Below are 22,341 nucleotides of genomic sequence, written 5' to 3'. Positions count from 1 at the left end.
GTAATAGTTTACTGAAAGTATAAATTGAAAAACAGAACTTCTGTCTGTCTGAATGGACAATACCGGGCAGCCTGTTAATATGATTCTCACTCACTCACTGCTGTATACAGTACTGCCTGCACCACTTTTACCTGACAGAGCTGTCCTTAAACAGCTACAGTCATACAGGATACACATTATATACAGTAATTATAATATTGTGTTTTCTTACTGAATTTTTGTTTTTTCAGAATCGGCACAATGCATACAGAAACTTGAATTAAAAATGATTTTTTTAATCTGCATCTGCTTTTTCATATTTATTTTTTTTCCAGGATGGGCACAATACATACAGGAAAAATCCATGTGACAACGATGGTGCTTTAACTTTAATATAAATATTGGACTTCTTTTTTTATTTAAAAAAAAAAAAAAAAGAATTGCTCTAGGGTTTTTGTGCCTGATGTCCCTTTGTGTTTCCATTGTGTTTTGCAATAGGCAAAATTTGTCTTTATATTTTGGAATTAAATATGGCATGTGAAAATGGTCCTTTGGAGTATTTTTGTCTTGGTAAAATAAATAAATAGACATACATGTACATACATATCATTTAATTTGTTAAATATTTAAGACCAGGCTCAATTTCAAATTAACACATGAATGAATACAGATAATTCCATACATTTAAGAAAGTACATCAAATTATGCTAAAAGTATACAATTAACCTAAGTATCTAAACTGTAAAATTCATTCAATTCATAATGTATCTTGTGTGTTTCAAAAACTTTGTGGAATTATGCACTTTAATATTTTTTGTTCATGCATACATGCACTCAACACTGACTTTGCCAGTAACTCAGTGAAAATGACTTTATTTCCCAATCGAAAGGTTGAGGGTTCAAACCCTGCTTTTGCCTTACCTCTCCTGGTCTTAATGCTAAATTTTCAAGTTCTTTTCATTTCATTTCAGCTTGCATTCATGAAAACCACATTTCATTAACAATTAAATAACAAACAAGCATCCAAATGCTCCCAATCTGCTTGGACCCCAATCATCGCCGCTTGCGGCTATATTTATTTATTTATGTTTTCTTGTTTTTTGTTTTGTATTCTTGTTATATTCTTCCCTTCAAGAGGCTTCATCAAAATGTTTTTTTCCCCAAATTACAATTGTAATTAAAAATGAATGTGACTTCTAAAGAGGGGATTAGTCACAATAAAAAAACCTTAGACTTTTAACAGGTTAATAAACTCTAAATCATGCTTTTTGACTTCTAAAGCAGAGTATCCTGTCTTCATTTGATACATCACATTAGTTCTAATGTAAAGAAAAACAAAAATCTTATTAATCCGTGCCACCAGCTTTTGTGCAACAAAAAAATAAAAATGCCATGCACTGCCACTCAAAGTTTCACAAAGGTAAAAACATACTTCTATGTAAGTAGACAAACAACTGAAAAAAACTTAACAGTCCTTGAAGAAGACACTGCCTCTGGAAAGTGAATAAATTTAGTGTGGTACCAAGATCCAAGCAACGCTTCCTTTTCAGTTGTTTGCCTATTTTCATGTAAGCAAGTCAAAGTCAAAATCAATCGTATTCTCTGTAATTGCGTGAGGACAACATGGAGTCCTTGTCAGTTTATTTTTCTAAAATACCTTTGCTGGTCTTTTATATTCATGAACGATTCATATTTGCTGACATAAATGTAATGAAATAACATTTATAGCTAACTTGATCAACGTTAGGTCCCTATTCAGTGATTTATTTATTTGTTTTTTGTTACTTATTTTTGTTGGCTCCGCCTACATACATATGACGTGTTATTGACTGGTTTATTACAGGATAGAAGTGATTTTCCCGATATTAGTCTGGTCCCTAAGTGTTGCAAGGGAAGTGGCACCTTGTAGCAGCCAATAATGTAATAACTACCAATAACGTAATAATTTTTCCGTTCTTAATGTAATAAAAGTTGATAACGTAATAACTTACCAATAATGTAATAAAATTTCTGAACCAATAACGTAATAACTTTTTGTACATAATGTAATAAGTTATTAGATTATTGTTTGGTTATTGATTATTGACTGGTTATTACATTATTAGCATTATTAGCTGGGTAAAAAAAAATCATTAAAAATGTAATAATAGGAGCTGATAATGTAATAATATACTTGTATCACTATGTATATGTAAAGTTTTATTTATTATCAAGAGTCAGACTTCCATAACACTTAGGCCTACCCTTACTGTTGCTTCTTTCAAATAGCTGCTTAAAAACCAGGCCAATCCTGACCCCTGAATCTTAGTCCTAACTCTGAGAAAACACACGCACACATACCTACTCTCTCTCTCTCTAGGAATTAATTGTTTGTGTAACTTGATGGTTAGAATTATCTCCAGCCCTGCCTTATACTCCTTTGCCATTTGAGTATCAAATGAAGTGGGAGCACACATGTTTGCAAACACAGACAATTACTCTTATGTTGTATAATATGAAATCTATACCTCCTTGAAGATGCTGTGTTCTTAAATAAAAAAGACCACCACTTCTTTCCATGAAAAATATCTTTAATCAAGTGTATTTAAATGACTTCTTCAACCAAACTGGCACTATTATCCCTTGTGCTCAACTTTCAACCTCTTAATGCAAAATTCTAAACTGTAAAATATAGTGTATAACATGACCTACAAAGATAACTTTGGTAACACATCTTTCAGTTTTATCATAATAATAAAGGATGGTTTACTGTCCCTTTTTTAAAGAACTAAACATTCTCTTGATACACATTACATTTACATTATCTATACCAATTGGTCCCAGAATCATGTTTTGTCTCAACAATACAGCCGCGTTTCCACCGCAGGAACTTTACCCCAGAACTAGGAACCTTTTGTGGAACTCAGTGCGTTTCCACCGCAGGAACTAGGGTCTAAATTTAGTTCCGGGGGCTTTATTTTACCCCCAAAAAAGTGCCTGCTCGGGGGGTAGTACTTTCCAAAAGTACTGGAACCTTTGGGGTGGGGCGCAAGCGCTGAAAATTTCTGATTGGTCGACTACTTGCAGTGTTATGTTTTATTTCAACCGCCATGTTTAAAAATCTGCAGCCGCAAACAGATTTATTTTCATAGTAACTTCAAATCAAACTTGTATGTTATGCGGCGCAGTAGCCTAGTTTTGGTTATAGCCTGCCAACGTCTTGGAATTATAACGTGTGCTCTTCTATTCTTTTCTTGCTTTAGTATTCGTTTTATAAAATGCTAAGTATTCGTGCTGGGACAGCATATTACGTACCAAAACATTCAAACGGATTAATTCGGTTGCTGAATATTTTCTTCCGGATTTTCTTTGGTAGCCCGTTGTAATTGACTCAAAACGTTTGATACAGTTATGTGAGGTATGCGGTAGTTCTGCGTAATTCACATTGGTGATACAGGAAAAGCAAACTGGAAATCACCTTCCACACTTTTTGTCAGGGTAAAATAACAGGTTAATTCTAGTAATCGTCCCTTTAGCTTTTTCAGACTGCCGTAATTTTACTCTGCAATTCCACAAAAAGACCAGGAAGACTATGGACTAATTTATGGTGCATGGTTCGCATCTGGAGGGCACACTTCGCTGCTCGGCTAGCAGTAAATTCGAAGGAAAGCAAACGGTGGCTGTACCACTGCTAATTTAAATTTTCGCGAAAGTCCGAGTTTTCGTTCTATTCTTGTCATTTTGCAATTAGCCTATATGGAATTGACGATGAGAAAGTAATCAAACAGCAAATTGTTTACAACGTGTGCATGTTTTCTGCTGTTGTTGCCAGTTATATTGGAAATGTGAATGCATTCTGTCGCCTCGGATGTCAAGACATGAAAGTGAATGTTCGCATAAAAACATAATGAATGTGTTTGAGAGGATATATAAAACAGTTACAATCTGACTATTGGCCTGTTATATCCTATTTGTTGCATAACAACGATCCAAGTTCAACTACCAATGACAGTTTTGCTTGACAACGGTAAAATATGCCCAAACGGCTGCAGAAGAATATTTCAATTCCAGGTGATTAAATCGATAAAAATCAATAAATACAAAAGTAACCATATATAGTCATTGTTGGTAACCCGTTGTGTATAAGTGGAATAAACCCCTCCGGGCGGTCCCGGTTATTAGAAAATAATGTAGGCTACTTCGGTGGTAGTATGGGGTTACAGAAGAAATCATAGGACAGATGGACCGAAGACAACGTCGCTTTTTCATACGTCAGTGGGCTAATTTGCCTAATCTTCGCGGGACTTTAGACCGCGGTGGAAACGCAGACAACAGTGGGCTGAAGGAACCTTTTAGTTCCTTGAAAAGTAGTTCCTGGGACTACTTTTGGTGGAAACGCGGCTTATGTTTCATTTTTTCAACAGAACTATTTTGTTAAATATTTTTTGCCCAAACTAATATAAAAGTAGTACTGATAATTCTTTTAACAACATCTATTTTGCACTCCAAATTAGGAAGTATTGATAAGAGTATTGATAAGTATTGGTATTGATAAAATCCTAACCATGCCCATCCCTAGTTGTAGAAACTAACTAACTCACTAACAGGTGCAGTTTTCCCATGACATGGCTTGCCATTGTGCCCTTTCTCTCTTGTTTTAAGCACTTCTTTCATGGTGACTTGACTTGTCTTGCTTGATGTTTACTAGTGATTCGACTTGACTTGCTTGAGTCTAAACACAGTGACATGGGACTTGCTTGAGACTTGAAGGTTAAGACTTGAGACTTGCTTGTGACTTGCACAAGTGTGACTTACTCCCACCTCTGCCTCACTGTCAGGTGAAAAGAAGCAGTTGGCGACTCTACATGTATCAGAGGCATGTGGTAGTCTACACCCTCCCCAGACCAACAGAGGATAGCGCATCGACCAGGACCGTGATACACACAGAGAATTGGTATAACGACTAAAATTGGAGAAAATGGCAAAAATAAAAAAGAATGAACTATAGATATAATTTGCTTAGGTTTTAGACTCTTTGTTGAGCTTGTCATGACTGTATTCAAATAGCCAAGGATGTTAATAGGGCAAGGATTCTGATTTGGTAATACATTTTCATGTAACCTTTCAGGATTCAGGTTTGGTATATATACATAGAGAGAGAGAGCACTGAATAGCTATAATAGTGTGGTTGAAACAGTTTGCTTGAAAAAGTTATTTAAATAAATTTAATTAAAGCTGACATTTTTCATGAAAAGAAATGGTGGTCTTTGTATTTGTGGACAAAGCATCTTCAAAGAGGTATAGATTTCATATTATATGACATAAGAGTAATTGTCTGTGTTTGCAAACATATATGCTCGCACTTCATTTGGTACTCAAATGGTTAAGGAGTAGAAGGCAGGGCTGGAGATATGTCTAACCAAGCACCACAAACAAATAAATAGTCATAATTCCCAGAGAGAGAGTAGGTGTGTGCGTGTGTGCGTGCGCGCGGTCAGGTTTTTGAGCAGCTATTTGAAAAAGGAAACAAGGGTAAGTGTCATGGAAGTGTGACACTTTATAGCCAATAAATAAAACTTAAAGCGATATAAGTATATTATTACATTATCGGCTCCTGTTGTTACATTTTTTATGATTTTTAAAAAAACCCAGCGAATAATGTAATAACCAGCCAATAATGTAATAACTTTTTGCATATAATGTAATAAGTTATTACGTTATTGGTTCAGAAAATGTATTACATTATTGGTCAGTTATTAAATTATCGACTTTTATTACGTTATTGGCAGTTATTACATTAATGGTAGTTATTAGATTATTGGCTGCTACACACCTCTCTTGCTAATAACCTTTAATTTTGAATGTGGGCTGTTGAACGTAAACAAGTGAATGTTCTTAAGTGAACATATAATGTGTGGAAATCATGACAAGATGTGTGGTTATATGATTTTTAATGCGTGCCATGGAGGGTGGTTCATTGCCCCCAGTTTGCACTTTAGTCATCTCAAAAAATAACATGCATTACGAAATATGTGTATTTACTTAAAATATTAGCACGTTTTGCCCCATCATTACTATTTCGCTGAAGAAAGTACTGCAATATTATGCTGTATAGATTTATTTTATTGCACTGACATTGAGTGAGTGAACAAAATGGCATGTGGGCTTTCAGAGCTGCAGTTGATCTGATCTCTTTATTTCTCATTTCTTCTTTGTTTAGACTTGGAGGTGGTAAACAAGTCACCTGCTGAGGTCCCCCACATTCGGGAGAGGGTGACACAGCAGGGGCGGCATCTGTGCCTCCAGCTGAGCACCCCATCTGGCACGAGTGCCACTGCCCTACAGTATGTCACCCGCACAAACCTGCTGGCAGTAGGCTTCTCCGATGGGTACCTGCAACTCTGGAACATGAAGACGCTGAAAAAAGAGTGAGCTTGCCCCATACTTTACACTTTACGTATGTTTATAGGCCCTGCCAGTCACTGCTATGTCAGTGAAATTTTATTAGTATTGTGTATTTTTTACAAAGAACTTGTTAATACGCTTCATTACCCTGGCCCTCAGTGGCATATAGGAAGAAGTCTTGGGAAGAACTAGACTCAGTACGGGGGAGTCCATCCTCCTTTGTCCAGCTCAGGATGCAGATTCATAGGAACTAGATGTGGTCGCAGGGTTCTTAGCAGAAATTTTCATTGGAATGGTGCTCAGGCCCTCATATCTTCGAAGCGGACATGGAGTAAAATGGGTTGGGTTATGGACAGGGGCAATAAAGCTTTTGCACCTTAAAATGTCTGGGGCATTAAAACCACTCACAAAGACAATACGGGTTAAAAATTGGAAATCATTTAGGCCAGTGATCAAATCTTAAGTTATCTGAAATTTGATTTTCTCTGAACAGATGATAAAAAGGGTGATAAAAATACATATTTTTATGCATATATTTTAAAATATTAAAAGTTAAAGTGAAAGATGTATGCCTTGCTTCTTTTTTTTTTTTGCTAATTTATAAACTTCAAGAACCTACTTGAATAAATATTTTGAAGTATGTGAAAGGTCCAGACTTTGCTTAATGGGTGACCAGTAGTGGTACACAAAAATCTTGGTTTGTTGCCTACCTCCATTTTGACTTCACATCAAAGCAAAAATATTGCCATTTCTATATTCATGACATTGCATGAAACACTGCCATGTAACGATCACTTTTTTGAATGACATCGTCTTTGCATGGAAGTGTTTTATGAAATGTCATAGTTTAACAAATATAGAAATGGCAGTATTGTTGGTTTGATGTATTCCAGGGATCAGGGATGTTTTTTTACCAGAAAAAAGTAGTTCTTGAAATGATGGATGAAACAATTTACTTGGCCATTATACTTGTAGAATACAGAATGTAGGTTCATATTAACCCCTTAGCACACATGCCAAATCAGGCCAATCCTTGCCCATTTAGGGGGTACCCTATTTAAAGCTTTATAACTCCAGATGTGAACACCACAGAGACTTGAAAAATGGCTTAAATGAAGCAAGACATTTGTACCATTACATTACAATAACAAAATAAACGAGACAAACGTTTAAAAAATCATATCTACCATGTCATTCTACAGTCAATATCTGGGACTAAATATTGAATAAATATACAACCATACCATTGGTTTTACGCATAGAGATGTCCGCTTTGAGACTGAGTGGTCGTATATTGTCTTGGACAATTCGTTTGTGAAATATATGCGCATTTGTGATGCCTATAGCTGTAATACCACACATGTTGTTTACGGCGTTGTTGCCCTTTTTAGTACAGTCTGGCTTGATTGACGATTCATTTATTCAGTAGGTGAAAGTATAAGCTTTCTAATGATGTATAACATGTCTAATTTTGCTTTTGGAAGAGCGTTTTTTAGGTCAGCGTAACCAATTTTTTCTTATCGCATTCACTTGCTCTGTGGTAGCAGTAGCCTAAAAGACGCTGCACCTAATGAAACGTTGTCAACGGTTTTTCGTAATTTCTTGGAAAATACTATTATTATTGAGGACTTCTGGGCATAGCTAAGCCATATGTTTGCTGATAGACCTATCTGACATCGTTTTCTGGAGCAAAACAGAAGCGGATAGAACTGTCATTGATTTACTGTCTACTGAACACAGATAAAATTATAATTGCTATGTAAGTATTGCTGCTCAAAATATTTCGTTTATATACCTTATTTTCGAAATTGAGTGTCTTTAAATAGGTTAGTGGTATTATATAATGTGGATATTTCACACTGTAATCTAAGCGTTAGTTAGTTGTGAAAAGTTTCCAAGAAAAGAGCTAGCCTAAGCCCAGAACATGGTCACACTCTGGAGCCTTGTGTACATGGGTCCCTTTTCAATTTGTATATTCTCAAAATTTGAACAGTGGCTGGATATGAAGGAGGTGTGGTCAAATATCTTTTCCACAATTTTTACATATTCATATTTTATTTATGTTTAATCTGTGATATTTCTAAGAATTTGGCCTTATGGAGCTTATGCAAATCAGTATTTTGCTAAAAGCGCCCCCTACAGGCCACATTGCACCATAGGCCTGCAAGCCTGTGCATGCTCATCTACAGTATGGCTGTCTGTTATTTCCTGAAATTAGGGCTGCCACTAACGACTGTTTTTCTATCGATTAATGTATCGACTATTTTACCGATTAGTCGATTAATCTAAACGATTAATTTTCCTCCAAAAAAATCTAATTGACCATTTAATTTAATTTAATTTAAGTTCCAGGGTTTTCCCTACCATAGAAAGGCTTAGGCGCAGCACCTAAGTGATTTTGCGGAGCGTCTTAAGCCGAATGAACGTAAAAAGGCATTTAGGCGACATATCAGAATGAATGTAAAAATAACGGTGATGCGCTGACAAAAAAAAAAAAACGGAGAGGTGGCTTTATGGTTTTAAACACTCCACGCTATGATGGAGACAGAGACGGTAAATAAATGATACAGTTCTATTCGCTTCTGTTTTCCTACAGAAAACGATGTGAGAGAGGTCTATCAGCAAATTTATGGCTATGCCCAGACGTCCTCAATAATAGTATTTTCCAAGAAATTACGAGAAATCGTTGACAATGTTTCGTTAGGTGCAGCGTCTTTCACTGCTACCACAGAGTAAATCCGTTAGTGAATGCGATGATAAGAAAATGTTTGGTTACGCTGACCTAAAAAACACTATTCCAAAAGAAAAATAGACATGTTATACATCGTTAGAAAGCTTATACTCTCACCTACTGAATAAATGAATTGTCAATCAAGCCAGACTGTACTAAAAAGGGGGACAACGCCGTAAACAACATGTGTGGTATTACGCACAGCTATTTTTGGAACCTGTGAACCTCTTTCGCAACCGAGTCGGACTCTGCTGCAGCTGCCATGATTTTTTTTAAACTGTAGCTTTGACTGGAGCCGACCAATGACTGGAGCCAAAGACGACTGACGTTACATAGCAATTACGTAGTGATATTGAAGAAAAACATTTGTTATAATGAATTGAAGCGTTTTAGATATCAAATATGTTAATTCAATTTAAGAAAAAAACAAAAAAAAATACAATGCGTCGGTTTAAAATATTGATGTTGATGCATTTTCAGCGTCAACATCATCGATTACGTCGACTAATCACAGCAGCCCTACCTGAAATATCAACACAATCAGCAATTTTTTGGGCATGCACATATTTTAGTCATGGTCAGCGATTTTTGTCTAAATTGAAATTACAGTCCTGTGACCGTCTTGGACTGCAAATGGTAAATGGACTGCATTTATATAGCGCTCTTATCCAATGCACTTTACAATTTATGCCTCTCTTTCACCCATTCACACATCAACAGTGAAAGGCTGCCATGCAAGGTACCAATCAGCTCATTGGGAGCAATTAGGGGTTAGGTGTCTTGCTCAGGGACACTTCGACACGCCCAGGGCGGGGGATCGAACCGGCAACCCTCTGACTGCCAGACAACCGCTCTTACCTCCTGAGCTATGTTGCCCCCTCAATGTCTTTTGTGATATCAACATTTCCTTAACAATTTAACACAGGGAATGCTATACATGACGCATGCCAAATGTGGTAAGAATCGGACAAAAATTCTAGAAGTACCAAAGTTTTTTAAAAGTTTTTATTGGAAATGGTGGAAAATCAATCAAGGCAGACATTAGGGGATATAAGTTCAACATGAGGTGGTAGACGTGATTAAAAAATTTGGCGAATGTACATCAAACGGCATGGCCGTAATAATTTTTTCAAAGTTGCAATTTTGCAGGTGGCATAATAATCCCAGAACTAGGGGTCCTATACACCCTTGGTGCTTGGCCCCCTAAATATGTAGCATAAATTGAACATCAATATATGAGCAGAAATATTTTTAATTTGCTGTCATTCATGAATGGAGTCCAGTGGGAATAGGCTGTTTGAGCGAAAATGTTGGTATCACTAGGGGGCGACTTCATATCTGGTGGTGAAATTGTGAGCTTGTTACGAAACTTTGTGACAGTCCCACTGATGGGCCATTATTTCAACTGACCAACAGGGTGTAGGCAAGGCAAATTGAACAAACATCTTGCTTAGACACTTAGACACATTCGACTCTCGAGGAGGATTTTTTTTTTTGCCTAAATCAATGAAGCGGTCAGTTATAGGTCTTTAAATTGGAACAGAATCTAGTTATATATATCAATTTTCCAAAAACATTGCAATATTCAAAATGTCGGATAGCTGCTGTGTGGTTTACTGCACAACAATACAGATTTATAATCTTGGATTTCCTTTTATTTATTACCAATGAAACCTATGGCTAGCAGCTGCTAATGCCACTAGCCCACAAAGACAATGCTACCATTGCTTCTGCAATCAAATGTTCAAAGTTAACCTCTTAAGGCACAAGCCAAATTTTGCCAATCCTTGCCCATTTAGGGGGTACCCTATTTAAAGCTTTATAACTCCAGACGTGAACACCACAGAGACTTGAAAAATGGCTTAAATGAAGCAAGACATTTGTACAATTTACAATACTAACACAGATTAGTTTATATTCATAATTTTGGAAGAAATAAAGTGCCACAAATGCAATTGTTTTGACAAAAAATCCAAAATAAATTTGCACTTTTTAAGTTTGCAATGAAATACTGCGAGATTGAATATATGCAGGAGGTTAAACTATACATGTGCTAGGTCAAAAACGTCTTGACCACAAGTTCATAAAATCTAAGGGTGGATATGTAGAACTACTATAGATGTATGAAGCAAAAACTAAGCAGTGTACCCAGCATCTCCAAATCTATCCAAAATGTCTAAATTATGCATTGCTGTAAATCATAACATATCCATGTATTTCACTACAAATCAACTGTTTTGACTCAAGAAAATCACTGTTGCATAATTTTCAAATGGGAATTACAAGCTTTCAGTCAGTACAGTTGTCTAAAATAGCTAGGTGTCCAGAAACATATCCAAAATCTCTCCAAAATTGAATAAAATGCTTTTTGTCCATTATAAAGCATATAAATGAGCCCCTTATGAGGGTTTAAGATGAAACATTGCTATCAGATTAAAAAAATAATGCAAAAACATTGTCACACAATGCGGTACAGTACCTAAATGTGTAATAATTAACTCGTGTGTATTTCTATACTCTGTACTCTCGTATGTTTTCTTGTATGGGGATGAGACAACATGAAAACAATTTTCACCCGTCCACCACGTTTTGGCAATGTTCCAGCTATGACGTCATCACTGTTGCATGCTTCACAAAAACTATTACACTTCCGTCTAACGCTTACATTACAGTGTAAAATATTTACATTATATAACACCACTAACCTATTTAAAGATACTCAATTTCAAAAATAACGTATATAACCGAAATATTTTGAACGGTAATACTTACATAGCAATGATGAAATCTCCTCTATGTTCAGTAGATAGAGACAGAGACGGTATCAATGATATTGTTCTATTCGCTTCTGTTTTGCTCCAGAAAACGATGTCAGCTAGGTCTATCAGCAAACATATGGTTTAGCTATGTTCAGAAGTCCTCAATAATAATAGTATTTTCCAAGAAATTACGAAATATCCTTGAACACGTTTCGTTAGGTGCATCGTATTTGTCTGCTAACAGAGTGATTGCGTAAGTGAATGCTATGCTAAGAATATTTTCTGTTACGCTGACCTATAAAACGCTATTCCAAAAGCAGAATTAGACATGTTATACATCGTTAGAAAGCTTATACTCTCGCCTACCGAATAAATGAATTGTAAATCAAGTCAGACTGTACTAAAAAGGACGACGACGCCGTAAACAACAGGTGTGGTGTTACGCACAGCTATTTTGGAAGATACCCAGGCGTCACAGATGCGCCTATATTTCCCAAACGGATTGTCCAAGACAATATATGACCACGCAGTCTCAAAAGGGACATCTCTACACGTAAAACCAACAGTAAGGTTTTATATTTATTCAATATTTAGTCCCAGATATTGACTGTAGAATGACATGGTATCATTTTAAAAAACTTTTTCTTGTTTATTTCGTTATTCAGTGAGCAGCGTTTTCACTGCTGTATAGGCATATCTTAGTGCTATTGTCGGGTTTATCTTGCTGCTATGACGGAATACGATTTTTTAGTGGTGAAAGAATATTTTTATTAATGCCAGGATAGACAATATTGTCCATTATGTCAAGGGTGGGGGGTGTTTTTTAGATGAGACTGCAGGGAGGGGGTGCGTGTTAAATGAACGACCGGAGCGACAATGGTGGGGCTGCGAAACTCCGTTTTCGGCATAGTTGTCATGTATCGTCTACTAATGAAACTGAAACAACGCGTTTCTGTTTTCATCTCACACGTTGGTTGCAGTAGCACCGAATGTTTGACTTTAGTAATCTAGGCATGCGGGCGTGCCCACCACTAGGGGCAATGCGCTAAGAGGTTAAATGGGAATTACAAGCTTTCAGTCAGTACAGTGGTCTAAAATAGCTAGGTGTCCAGAAACATATCCAAAATCTCTCCAAAATTGAATAAAATGCTTTTTGTCCATTATAAAGCATATAAATGAGCCCCTCATGAGGGTTTAAGATGAAACATTGCTATCAGATTAAAAAAATAATGCAAAAACATTGTCACACAATGCGGTACAGTACCTAAATGTGTAATAATTAACTCGTGTGTATTTCTATACTCTGTACTCTCGTATGTTTTCTTGTATGGGGATGAGACAACATGAAAACTATTTTCACCCGTCCACCACATTTTGGCAATGTTCCAGCTCTGACGTCATCACTGTTGCATGCTTCACAAAAACAGTTACACTTCCGTCTAACGCTTACATTACAGTGTAAAATATTTACATTATATAACACCACTAACCTATTTAAAGATACTCAATTTCAAAAATAACGTATATAACCGAAATATTTTGAACGGTAATACTTACATAGCAATGATGAAATCTCCTCTATGTTCAGTAGATAGAGACAGAGACAGTATCAATGATATTGTTCTATTCGCTTCTGTTTTGCTCCAGAAAACGATGTCAGCTAGGTCTATCAGCAAACATATGGCTTAGCTATGTTCAGAAGTCCTCAATAATAATAGTATTTTCCAAGAAATTACGAAATATCCTTGAACACGTTTCGTTAGGTGCATCGTATTTGTCTGCTAACAGAGTGAGTGCGTAAGTGAATTCGATGCTAATAATATTTTCTGTTACGCTGACCTATAAAACGCCATTCCAAAAGCAGAATTAGACATGTTATACATCGTTAGAAAGCTTATACTCTCGCCTACTGAATAAATGAATTGTAAATAAAGTCAGACTGTACTAAAAAGGGCGACGACGCCGTAAACAACAGGTGTGGTGTTACGCACAGCTATTTTGGAAGATACCCAGGCGTCACAGATGCGCCTATATTTCCCAAACGGATTGTCCAAGACAATATATGACCACGCAGTCTCAAAAGGGACATCTCTACACGTAAAACCAACAGTAAGGTTTTATATTTATTCAATATTTAGTCCCAGATATTGACTGTAGAATGACATGGTATCATTTTAAAAAACTTTTTCTCGTTTATTTCGTTATTCAGTGAGCAGCGTTTTCACTGCTGTATAGGCATATCTTAGGGCTATTGTCGGGTTTATCTTGTTGCTATGACGGAATACGATTTTTTAGTGGTGAAAGAATATTTTTATTAATGCCAGGATAGACAATATTGTCCATTATGTCAAGGGTGGGGGGTGTTTTTTAGATGAGACTGCAGGGAGGGGGTGCGTGTTAAATGAACGACCAGAGCGACAATGGTGGGGCTGCGAAACTCCGTTTTCGGCATAGTTGTCATGTATCGTCTACTAATGAAACCGAAACAACGCGTTTCTGTTTTCATCTCACACGTTGGTTGCAGTAGCACCGAATGTTTGACTTTAGTAATCTAGGCACACGGGCGTGCCCACCACTAGGGGCTGTGCGCTAAGAGGTTAAACCATTTGATTATGGATAAGATAACTGATTATGTTAGGGAACGATACCTCAAGCCACTGAGTAGGTTTATTTGCCATCTGTAACCGCATGAGGACTGCACTTGAGTCTTGCTTGGTTTATTTAGCCAAAATACCTTAGCTGATGTTTAGGAAACAGTGTTTCAATCTAATTTGCTCACCCAACAATGCTCGCCATTTTCTAGATTAAATAAGTACTCTGATTACCTACAGACTGGACAGTCTAACAATGTATCAAGCCTAGTCTTGAAAATCCCCAGAGTTTCTGCCTCTACTACATGACTTGGCGGGGGATTCCACACATGACCACTCTCTGCGTAAAAATCTTTTTCCTAAGGTCCATACAGAATTTACCTTTTGCTAATTTCCATTTATGTCCCCTCGTTCTACTAACAGAACTCAGCCTGAAGAATCTCTTGTAGTTCACTCTGTTGGTCTCCTTTATGAATTTAAAAGCCCAAGTCTTCTTTTTTTAAGATTGTAGAGATTAAGCATTTTAAGTCATTCCTCATAGCTTTTATCTTTCATACCAGGAATCCGTTTGGTTGCCCTACTTTGAACCTTTTCCAGAGCTTCAAAGAAGAGCAACAAATTCATTCCTGGTATGAAAGTTTGAGGGAGAGTGAGTGAAAAATAAAATAGCAATGATAGCTAGATTGATCTACGATTGGTCAGAACAGTGACCGACACAGAATTGTTTTCCTCTTTCCTGGCTCCGACAATATGCCTGTGAAGCGTTATTGACTATCTGCAGTCTAGATATATCCAAACCCATCTCACTTGGCTAAAATATACTATTTAAATTATTACGTTTTCTCCAAAAGAGAAAACATTAGGCGACCAGAAATACAATTAATATTTTTAATTATTAAGCTAGATCATTCCGTGTATGTGTAATGAAGAATAGTCAATAATTGATTAGTCTTTAGCATCCCATTATTAAATATTTAGATATTTAGTCAATATGTAGAGGGTGTGTCAGTTGGAATCAGTATATGTTTTTGAGTCAAGTGCATGAAATGTGCTAAAGTCTGCATGTAATTCTTAAGTCTGAATTCCTTCTGCATTATCAAATGTTTTGTTTTTACAATAGTTAAAAAAATATTTCTGGTAACTGAATAAGTGGCTGGGGAACATAAGATAATAATAAAGTGAATTGTTAGCAAACCATGTAGTGTTTTATTTCCAGTATACATACCTGTACAACGACATGCCAGCGTTCATCACAAAATATTGAAAATATTAATTATATTTTCCAATATGTTGTTAGACAAAATCGCAATATTGCTGGATCCTACTATTTACAAATTCCAATACAGCTTTGGAGTCCGTCAAGTAGGATCTTGTAATCAGCTGTCACAGAAACTGCTTTCAGGTCAAGAAGTGCTAGTAGTATACGGTTGCAGTCTGATGACAATAGTAGGTCATTTATACAGTTTTGCCCAAATAAGAATAGGAACATTCACAAGTAGCTTTCTTTGGAATCTGATAGTCGTCACTACTCCAGTTGAGAAGTGATTTAAGATTAAATGGTATTTTGAGAATAAATGTTTGCTAAGCAAAAGCCAACAGAGGATTTTGAGCTGTACTCAGCAAAAACTAATTGTTGCACTCATTTACTATAGCTGCATGTTTTTCTTGCATTGTCCCTTAGGTATCATTCCCAGCTGGAGGGGGGCAGGGTGCCTGTGTACGCCTTCACCTTTCAAGAACCAGAGAATGACCCTCGCAACTGCTGCTATCTGTGGGCCGTGCAGTCTACACAGGACCAGTGAGCTCCCCGTATATCCCTTAATATTTACTGCAAAACCCACGAGAAGCAGTTGTATTATTAGCAGGTCTTGTAAACAGTAAAAAAATAAATACATTTTTTTTAAAAACAGTTGGATCCAATTAGGGATGGGCCGGTTATTTCATAATCGTGTGAATGACGGTCATCGACGGTCATTGACACACATGCAAAAATCTGTCATAATCGCCATTTGTTGATGTTTTTCTAAAATGTATACTTTTCATAATGTTGTTGCCAAAAATAATCTACCTTTCCTATAAATATACATAAATAATTTAATGTATGCTATGCTTAAACACCACACGACCCCTCTAAAAGAAAGCCGACAATACTTCTCCCTGCAACAATCTTTAAATTGTGCGCTGTCTCTGCAGTGTGCTGTCTTTGAAGTTTACCAAGCTCCTCCGCTAATCTGGGAGGGGGTTGGGCAACATTGCAAAGCAAGCATTGTTTTTAATCTCTCTTTTTCAGTAGACTATGTAATAATGATAATAATAATAAGAATAGCCTAATAATAATTAAAACAACAAATAGGCTACTACTACTAATAATAATAATATATTCGTATTACTTTTGTAATTACGTTAATATATGCGAATAACATTGCTTAATATAGTTTTATCAATAAAGATTTCACATGGTTTGACTAAACCGAAGTTCCTAACATTTCTGATAGTTGCAGCAACTTACAGCGCTCTGATTGATGGAATGAAATCATCTCATCCAGTGAATGCACGTGACCTGTCACTCACAATTTCACTGACAAGAACAGAGACTTGAGGTAAAATCAAGATGGAGCTTGTTGGAAAAACCAACGTTACGTCACCAATTTGGGCCCATTTCTGATTTAAACTGAATGAAGATGGAGAACTAGACGATTCAAATAAAACAGTACCCGTAAAACAATATAGCACAACAAATCTGAGAAATCACCTCAGAACACACCACCCAAGCAAATATGCTCAACTTGGACTGACATCCGAAGCTGCTACACCATCTACATCTAGCCAGGGGCAGCTGAGTGTGGCCCAAGCATTTTGCCCGAGGGGTGAAATATAAGCGGGACAAATGGAAAGCTCTGACCGACAGCGTAACCAAATTAATTCAACCGTCGCAGTCGGAAAGACAGGCAATGCCGGTCTGTTTTATTTTGTTTTAACATAGCCTTCTTTGTTTAGCACTGTAAAAATAAACATTTTACTTATTTGATTTATTCCAAAATGTTTGGAAATGTTAAATCTTTGTTCTGTTTAAAGAAATAAGTGTTAATAAAGCGTTCATTCTGTTCTACTTATGCTGACTTTTTGTAAACGAGAAGACTGTCGGTTTGACCAAAATAAATTCATTTGATTTAATTCGACTCTCGCTAATTAAAAGCACATTTTCATCTCTCTTAACAGGCAATGTCGATTAGTTTTATTTCGTTTCATTTATTAACACTGTCACTACTTAAATATGCTATAGGCCTTAAGGCTGTCAAAAGTGCCATGAAATTGAGTTAGAATATTAGCTTTTGTAATTAGTTAGAGTTCGAATATATTTGAATATCATTTGCCTATAATTCACAAAAATAAGCCACTTATTGTCAGGCGCAATATGCACGGGACGCTCCATCTAAACTGGCCTGCACGTTATTTTCCACAAGCGGGCAGTAGAATAGAGGACATCGGTGAACTTTAATACTAGGTTACTACATCTGGAGCCTCATTTACAAAACGTATTTTAGATCAACTGTGTGGCGCGTGCGTAGAAAATCACGTCACTCTACGTCAGGTCTTCACTTGACTTATGCATGCAAGTTCATTTTATAAATGAGCCCCCTGCAGTTTCTATAGCCTAATGCGCAAATGAATAAAGCACTTTCACGTGGATGTAATTTGCCACACATCTGCATTTATTAATCATCGGGAAATTATTGTTTATAGGAAATCCCTGTTTATTTCTTAACACAAAAACTATTCAAACGGCTAATACCTGTAGCCTAAAACAACATAAATTACTTACTCGGTTTAGTTTAACTTCTTTCATCATCCAATTTTATCAAAATCTTCAGAAAAGAAAGGAAACATAGCCTGTCATGGGAACATTATTTAGCCAAAATTGTTAGCTGACCAGATGTGTTGAACGAAGTGAAAAAAGAGACTGGCTCGCTAGGCTAGCTGACCAGTAACGTTAGGTGTCAATAGAGCTGAAAGTATCACCGGAGGTTACTGGCAAGGAAAACCAGACAATCCACTTGCCCTCGGTCCAGGGCAGAACCTTTTTTGTTGACAGAGGAAGTAACGTTAGCACAGGAAATTAACTTTGCGTGCATGAACATGATTCGCCGCATGAAATAAAGCCTGCATGTTAATTACAATACTAATTTCAAATGCTCAAATTTAGGTTTGAACTTTAAAAAAAAGAAAGATTTTCGAATAGTTTTCGAACTTCGAATATTTTTTGACAACCCTAATAGGCCTATTGTTTCATTTCCTATTTAATATCTAAGAATGTTTAGGCAATTTAATTCGTTAAACATTAACGAATGTTTAACACTGTAAAAATAAATATTTTATTTGTTTCAAAAAGTTTGGAAATGTTAAATATTTGTTGTTTATAGAAATAAGTGTTAATAAAATTATATTGTTCATTATATTCTACTTATGCTGCCTTTTCGTGAACGAAACGCCCCCCCCCCCCCCCCCCCCCCCCAAGACGTGACGATTATGCTGATCGATTCGATTACCTGGGTAACGATGATCGGCAGCAAAAATTCCATCACAACCCTAGATCCAATATACCAGTGTGACTAATACACAACCTATTCTTTAGTTCAGAAACAACATTTTGGCAGAAGGGCAACTTTGTGAAAGAACCACTCATGATGTGTTTATCATCACGACTGAACTATCAAGTTTGGGTTTTGAAATTAGCACATTTTCTCTATTTTTTTTTACTAATTTGCTACCACTTGTGCCCAACATTGCAATTTGTTTTTTTACAACATTTAGAAATTTGGACCAAAACATGCTTCAATCAAAAATTTTGGTAAACGAGTTGGCTAGATAGCTACCTGTTACTGGTCCTGATGCTCCTCTCCCCACAAACCACACAGTCCGCAAGTATGAGAAGCACACAGGCTTTATTGTGTGCTTTAACAATACAAACATATAACAAAACAAACAAACAAAACACGCTCAGCCGGTGAAGGGAATGAACACTACGTAGTTCCCGCATGCGTCTCATTCCTGAGCCCCTGTCTCACTGCTCACTGCAGGCAGACCAGATAAACGGTTACCAACTACTGTAATTAGCAACAGCTGTGGAAGCAGGCCAGCTAAACTGCTCCCTCTCCGCCTGCAGATGGTGCCCTAACCACAGAACCCCTCCACACTACCGTTATCGTTTTTAATGTTACTTCAGTAAATGGCTGTTTTATCTTGGAAGTAAATGGGTCAAATTGATTGAGACGTTGGATGGTAAAATATTAATGAATGATCCAGCTGTAAGCTTTAGGTTAGTTATGGGTAAGCATACATCGGTACAAGCATAAATGAATGATTAATCTATAACCGTAGTTATTGGATAAGCCAGTTTCAGTAGTAAGGATGGGTGTGACATTAGTTATAAGAAAGCATTGGTATCAGAAATGAGTAATTAAGATGTAACAACAGTCAACAGTTTTGTTCATTTTTATACCATTTCAGGATACAAGTGTACCGAGAATGCGTTCTTGCAGGTTATACGCACGTCTGCTGTTACCTGAACTTAATACTTAATACATAACACAGGTTATGTTTACCTGTATAGGTCGTTAAAGGAGTAACATAGTGGTTGAATGTGACACTTTTCAGTTGTCTTTAGGCAACAACAAAACAAATGTGCATAATTTTTTTATTATTCAGTCAGTTAAATGTATTTTAAAACGTATTTTTCTAAGCCTAAATTTCCCACTATAAAAGTTCACCCGAACTGTCTGGACGTGGTAATGAGAACTGTCAATTAGCTATGCCCCGTTACCATAGCTACCTCCATGATACACGCTCATCTTGGGAGACTGAATTCTCACAAGCTAGCTAACTCAGTATATCAAGTATCGATAGCTAAGGATGTTGACTTATATCCAATAATAATTTTTGCTAGCTAGCTAGCCAAGTTAAGATAAAACCACAATTATAACGTCCTTAAGAAGGCAAACTAGCTAGCTAACGTTATCGATAACATTACATTATGAAAGCAAACTACATAGCTAGTTAACGTTAGCTAGCTAGCTATAAATGAATATAACCAACCAGAGATAGTCTAATAGTCCTTAAAAGGCACTCTAATAAGTGAACCTAACGTTAGTCAAATATTTACATTGTCTTGCCTGTAAGCCAGCAGCACAAACTATGGGTCACAAGTTATCCATGGGTCCCCAAATATGATTTAGAATGAGCTATCACAGCAATCTGACTGACAGTAGGGAGGGCAAAACGGAGCTTTAGAATGTCGCCAGCAGTGTATGCGCGTGAGCTCAACAATACATTTCTCACAGAAAAGGTAGTTTGTCGTCTTTTATTATTTCATTACAGTGGTGATAGAAGTGACAATAATTAAGTGGTGCTGTGCTGTTAGCGTTTACTGATCGGCGTACAAGGAGAATGTGAAACAGCTAGCACAATCGGACAGCACTAACCTATAAAAATGTACTTTGAATTATACTTGCTCAATCGAACGGTAAATCTGAAAAACATTCGATTATAGTCAGCGGCACCAAAATTTTCTTTCACACCCTCATTAAACGGCAAAAGTTCCAGTAGAAGATTGAATTAAACCATTTAAAGTTATATATTTTCTGAAATGTTATCGATTCCGCTTGGCGTTCTGAGCGTATAGTTTCTGTGTAAATTAGGTCTAAAGGATTCAACCTTGTTGTTTGCTACCTAAACTTCACAGCACACTTGTAGCAGGATGGTGTGTCCAGTTAAATTTCTTTACAGGGCATGGAAAGGGGAGTGGTTACTGTACTTGTGACGCACTCGATAACATTCTCAACCGGTTGAAAATAGGACAATAAATTTAAAATGCGTTTTTCTCCGAAAATAACGAACGGACATATTTAACTCTTTACTCATCCTGTTTCTTCAATGCCTATTGTGCAAATAGCTCATAAAACTGAGAAAGTGTGAAAACCACCATGTTACTCCTTTAAACTTTCTGTTTGTGATTTGTTTATGTTCATACCTCCATGTGTTATGTCAGGGGTTTTCAAAATTGGGGTGCACCCTCATGTGGGGACGCAGAGTGATTACCGATGAGGTGCAGACATTGATCTCAAAGTCTAACGTAAGCTAAATTCTCAATGTTAGTATGGGTTTTATAATGTATCATTTAAGATGACCATAAAAAGCAGAAAGGAAAAACAATAAAAGTAATAAAATATCATGCGTTATTATTTAAAATTATAACGTTAATTTATTTTAGGACACCCTAAATTTTGCATTTCTTGGTGAAAATGCAAAAATGATCTCCTTCAGTTTGAAATGAAATACTGAGGAATAATGTATATGGAATAGGTAAAACTATATATACTATATATAACTATACTATATAAACTATAACTATGTACGTCCTGGATCATAATCTCTCATTGAGAGTAATATGCAGATCTGCTAAAGATCTATGAAACAAAAAGTAAGCAGTGTCCCTTTGTGTCTCCAAATTTAGCCAAAATGTCTAAATTGGAATTTGCTGTAAATCAGTATCATATATTTAACTAGAAATATGCAGTTTTGGCTCATGAAACTTTCTTTTGCATCTTTTCATTATTATAGTGATTTCTAGGAGTCAAAAAACCTATCCAAAACCTCTCTAAGAATGAATAAAGTACTTTTTGTCCATTGTAAGGCCATGTAAGTTTAACTGATATAAAAGGTAACTGCTTAAATGATATAAACTGATATAAGTGGTGACCTCAGCTGCACTCATTTTCAGTATTGAATGAAACTGCCCTTTTCATCTCCGTCAGACCATGTGCTCTCGTGGCCAGTTGTAAGTGATGGTGCCACTGACTCGTTTAAAGGAGGCTTGTAACTGGACAAACACCAAACATCA

The 22,341-nt window shown here is 36.5% G+C and overlaps 1 protein-coding gene across 2 annotated transcripts in view; it reads left to right on the top strand.

Moving 5' to 3' along the window:
• ahctf1 (AT hook containing transcription factor 1) overlaps positions 1–22,341 on the top strand; it is a 224,807-nt gene that overhangs the window by 45,792 nt on the left and 156,674 nt on the right. For both annotated transcript variants that reach the window (XM_035422269.1, XM_035422270.1), the window contains 2 exons: positions 6,179–6,386; positions 16,126–16,242. In XM_035422269.1, the coding sequence (XP_035278160.1) occupies positions 6,179–6,386; positions 16,126–16,242 (325 nt within the window). The remainder of the gene's footprint in view (positions 1–6,178; positions 6,387–16,125; positions 16,243–22,341) is intronic.

The sequence above is a fragment of the Anguilla anguilla genome, chromosome 6, assembly GCF_013347855.1.
Source record: "Anguilla anguilla isolate fAngAng1 chromosome 6, fAngAng1.pri, whole genome shotgun sequence".
Lineage (NCBI taxonomy): Eukaryota > Metazoa > Chordata > Actinopteri > Anguilliformes > Anguillidae > Anguilla > Anguilla anguilla.
The sequence above is the reverse complement of the archived record's forward strand: the minus strand, read 5'-3'. Positions and strand labels throughout refer to the sequence as shown.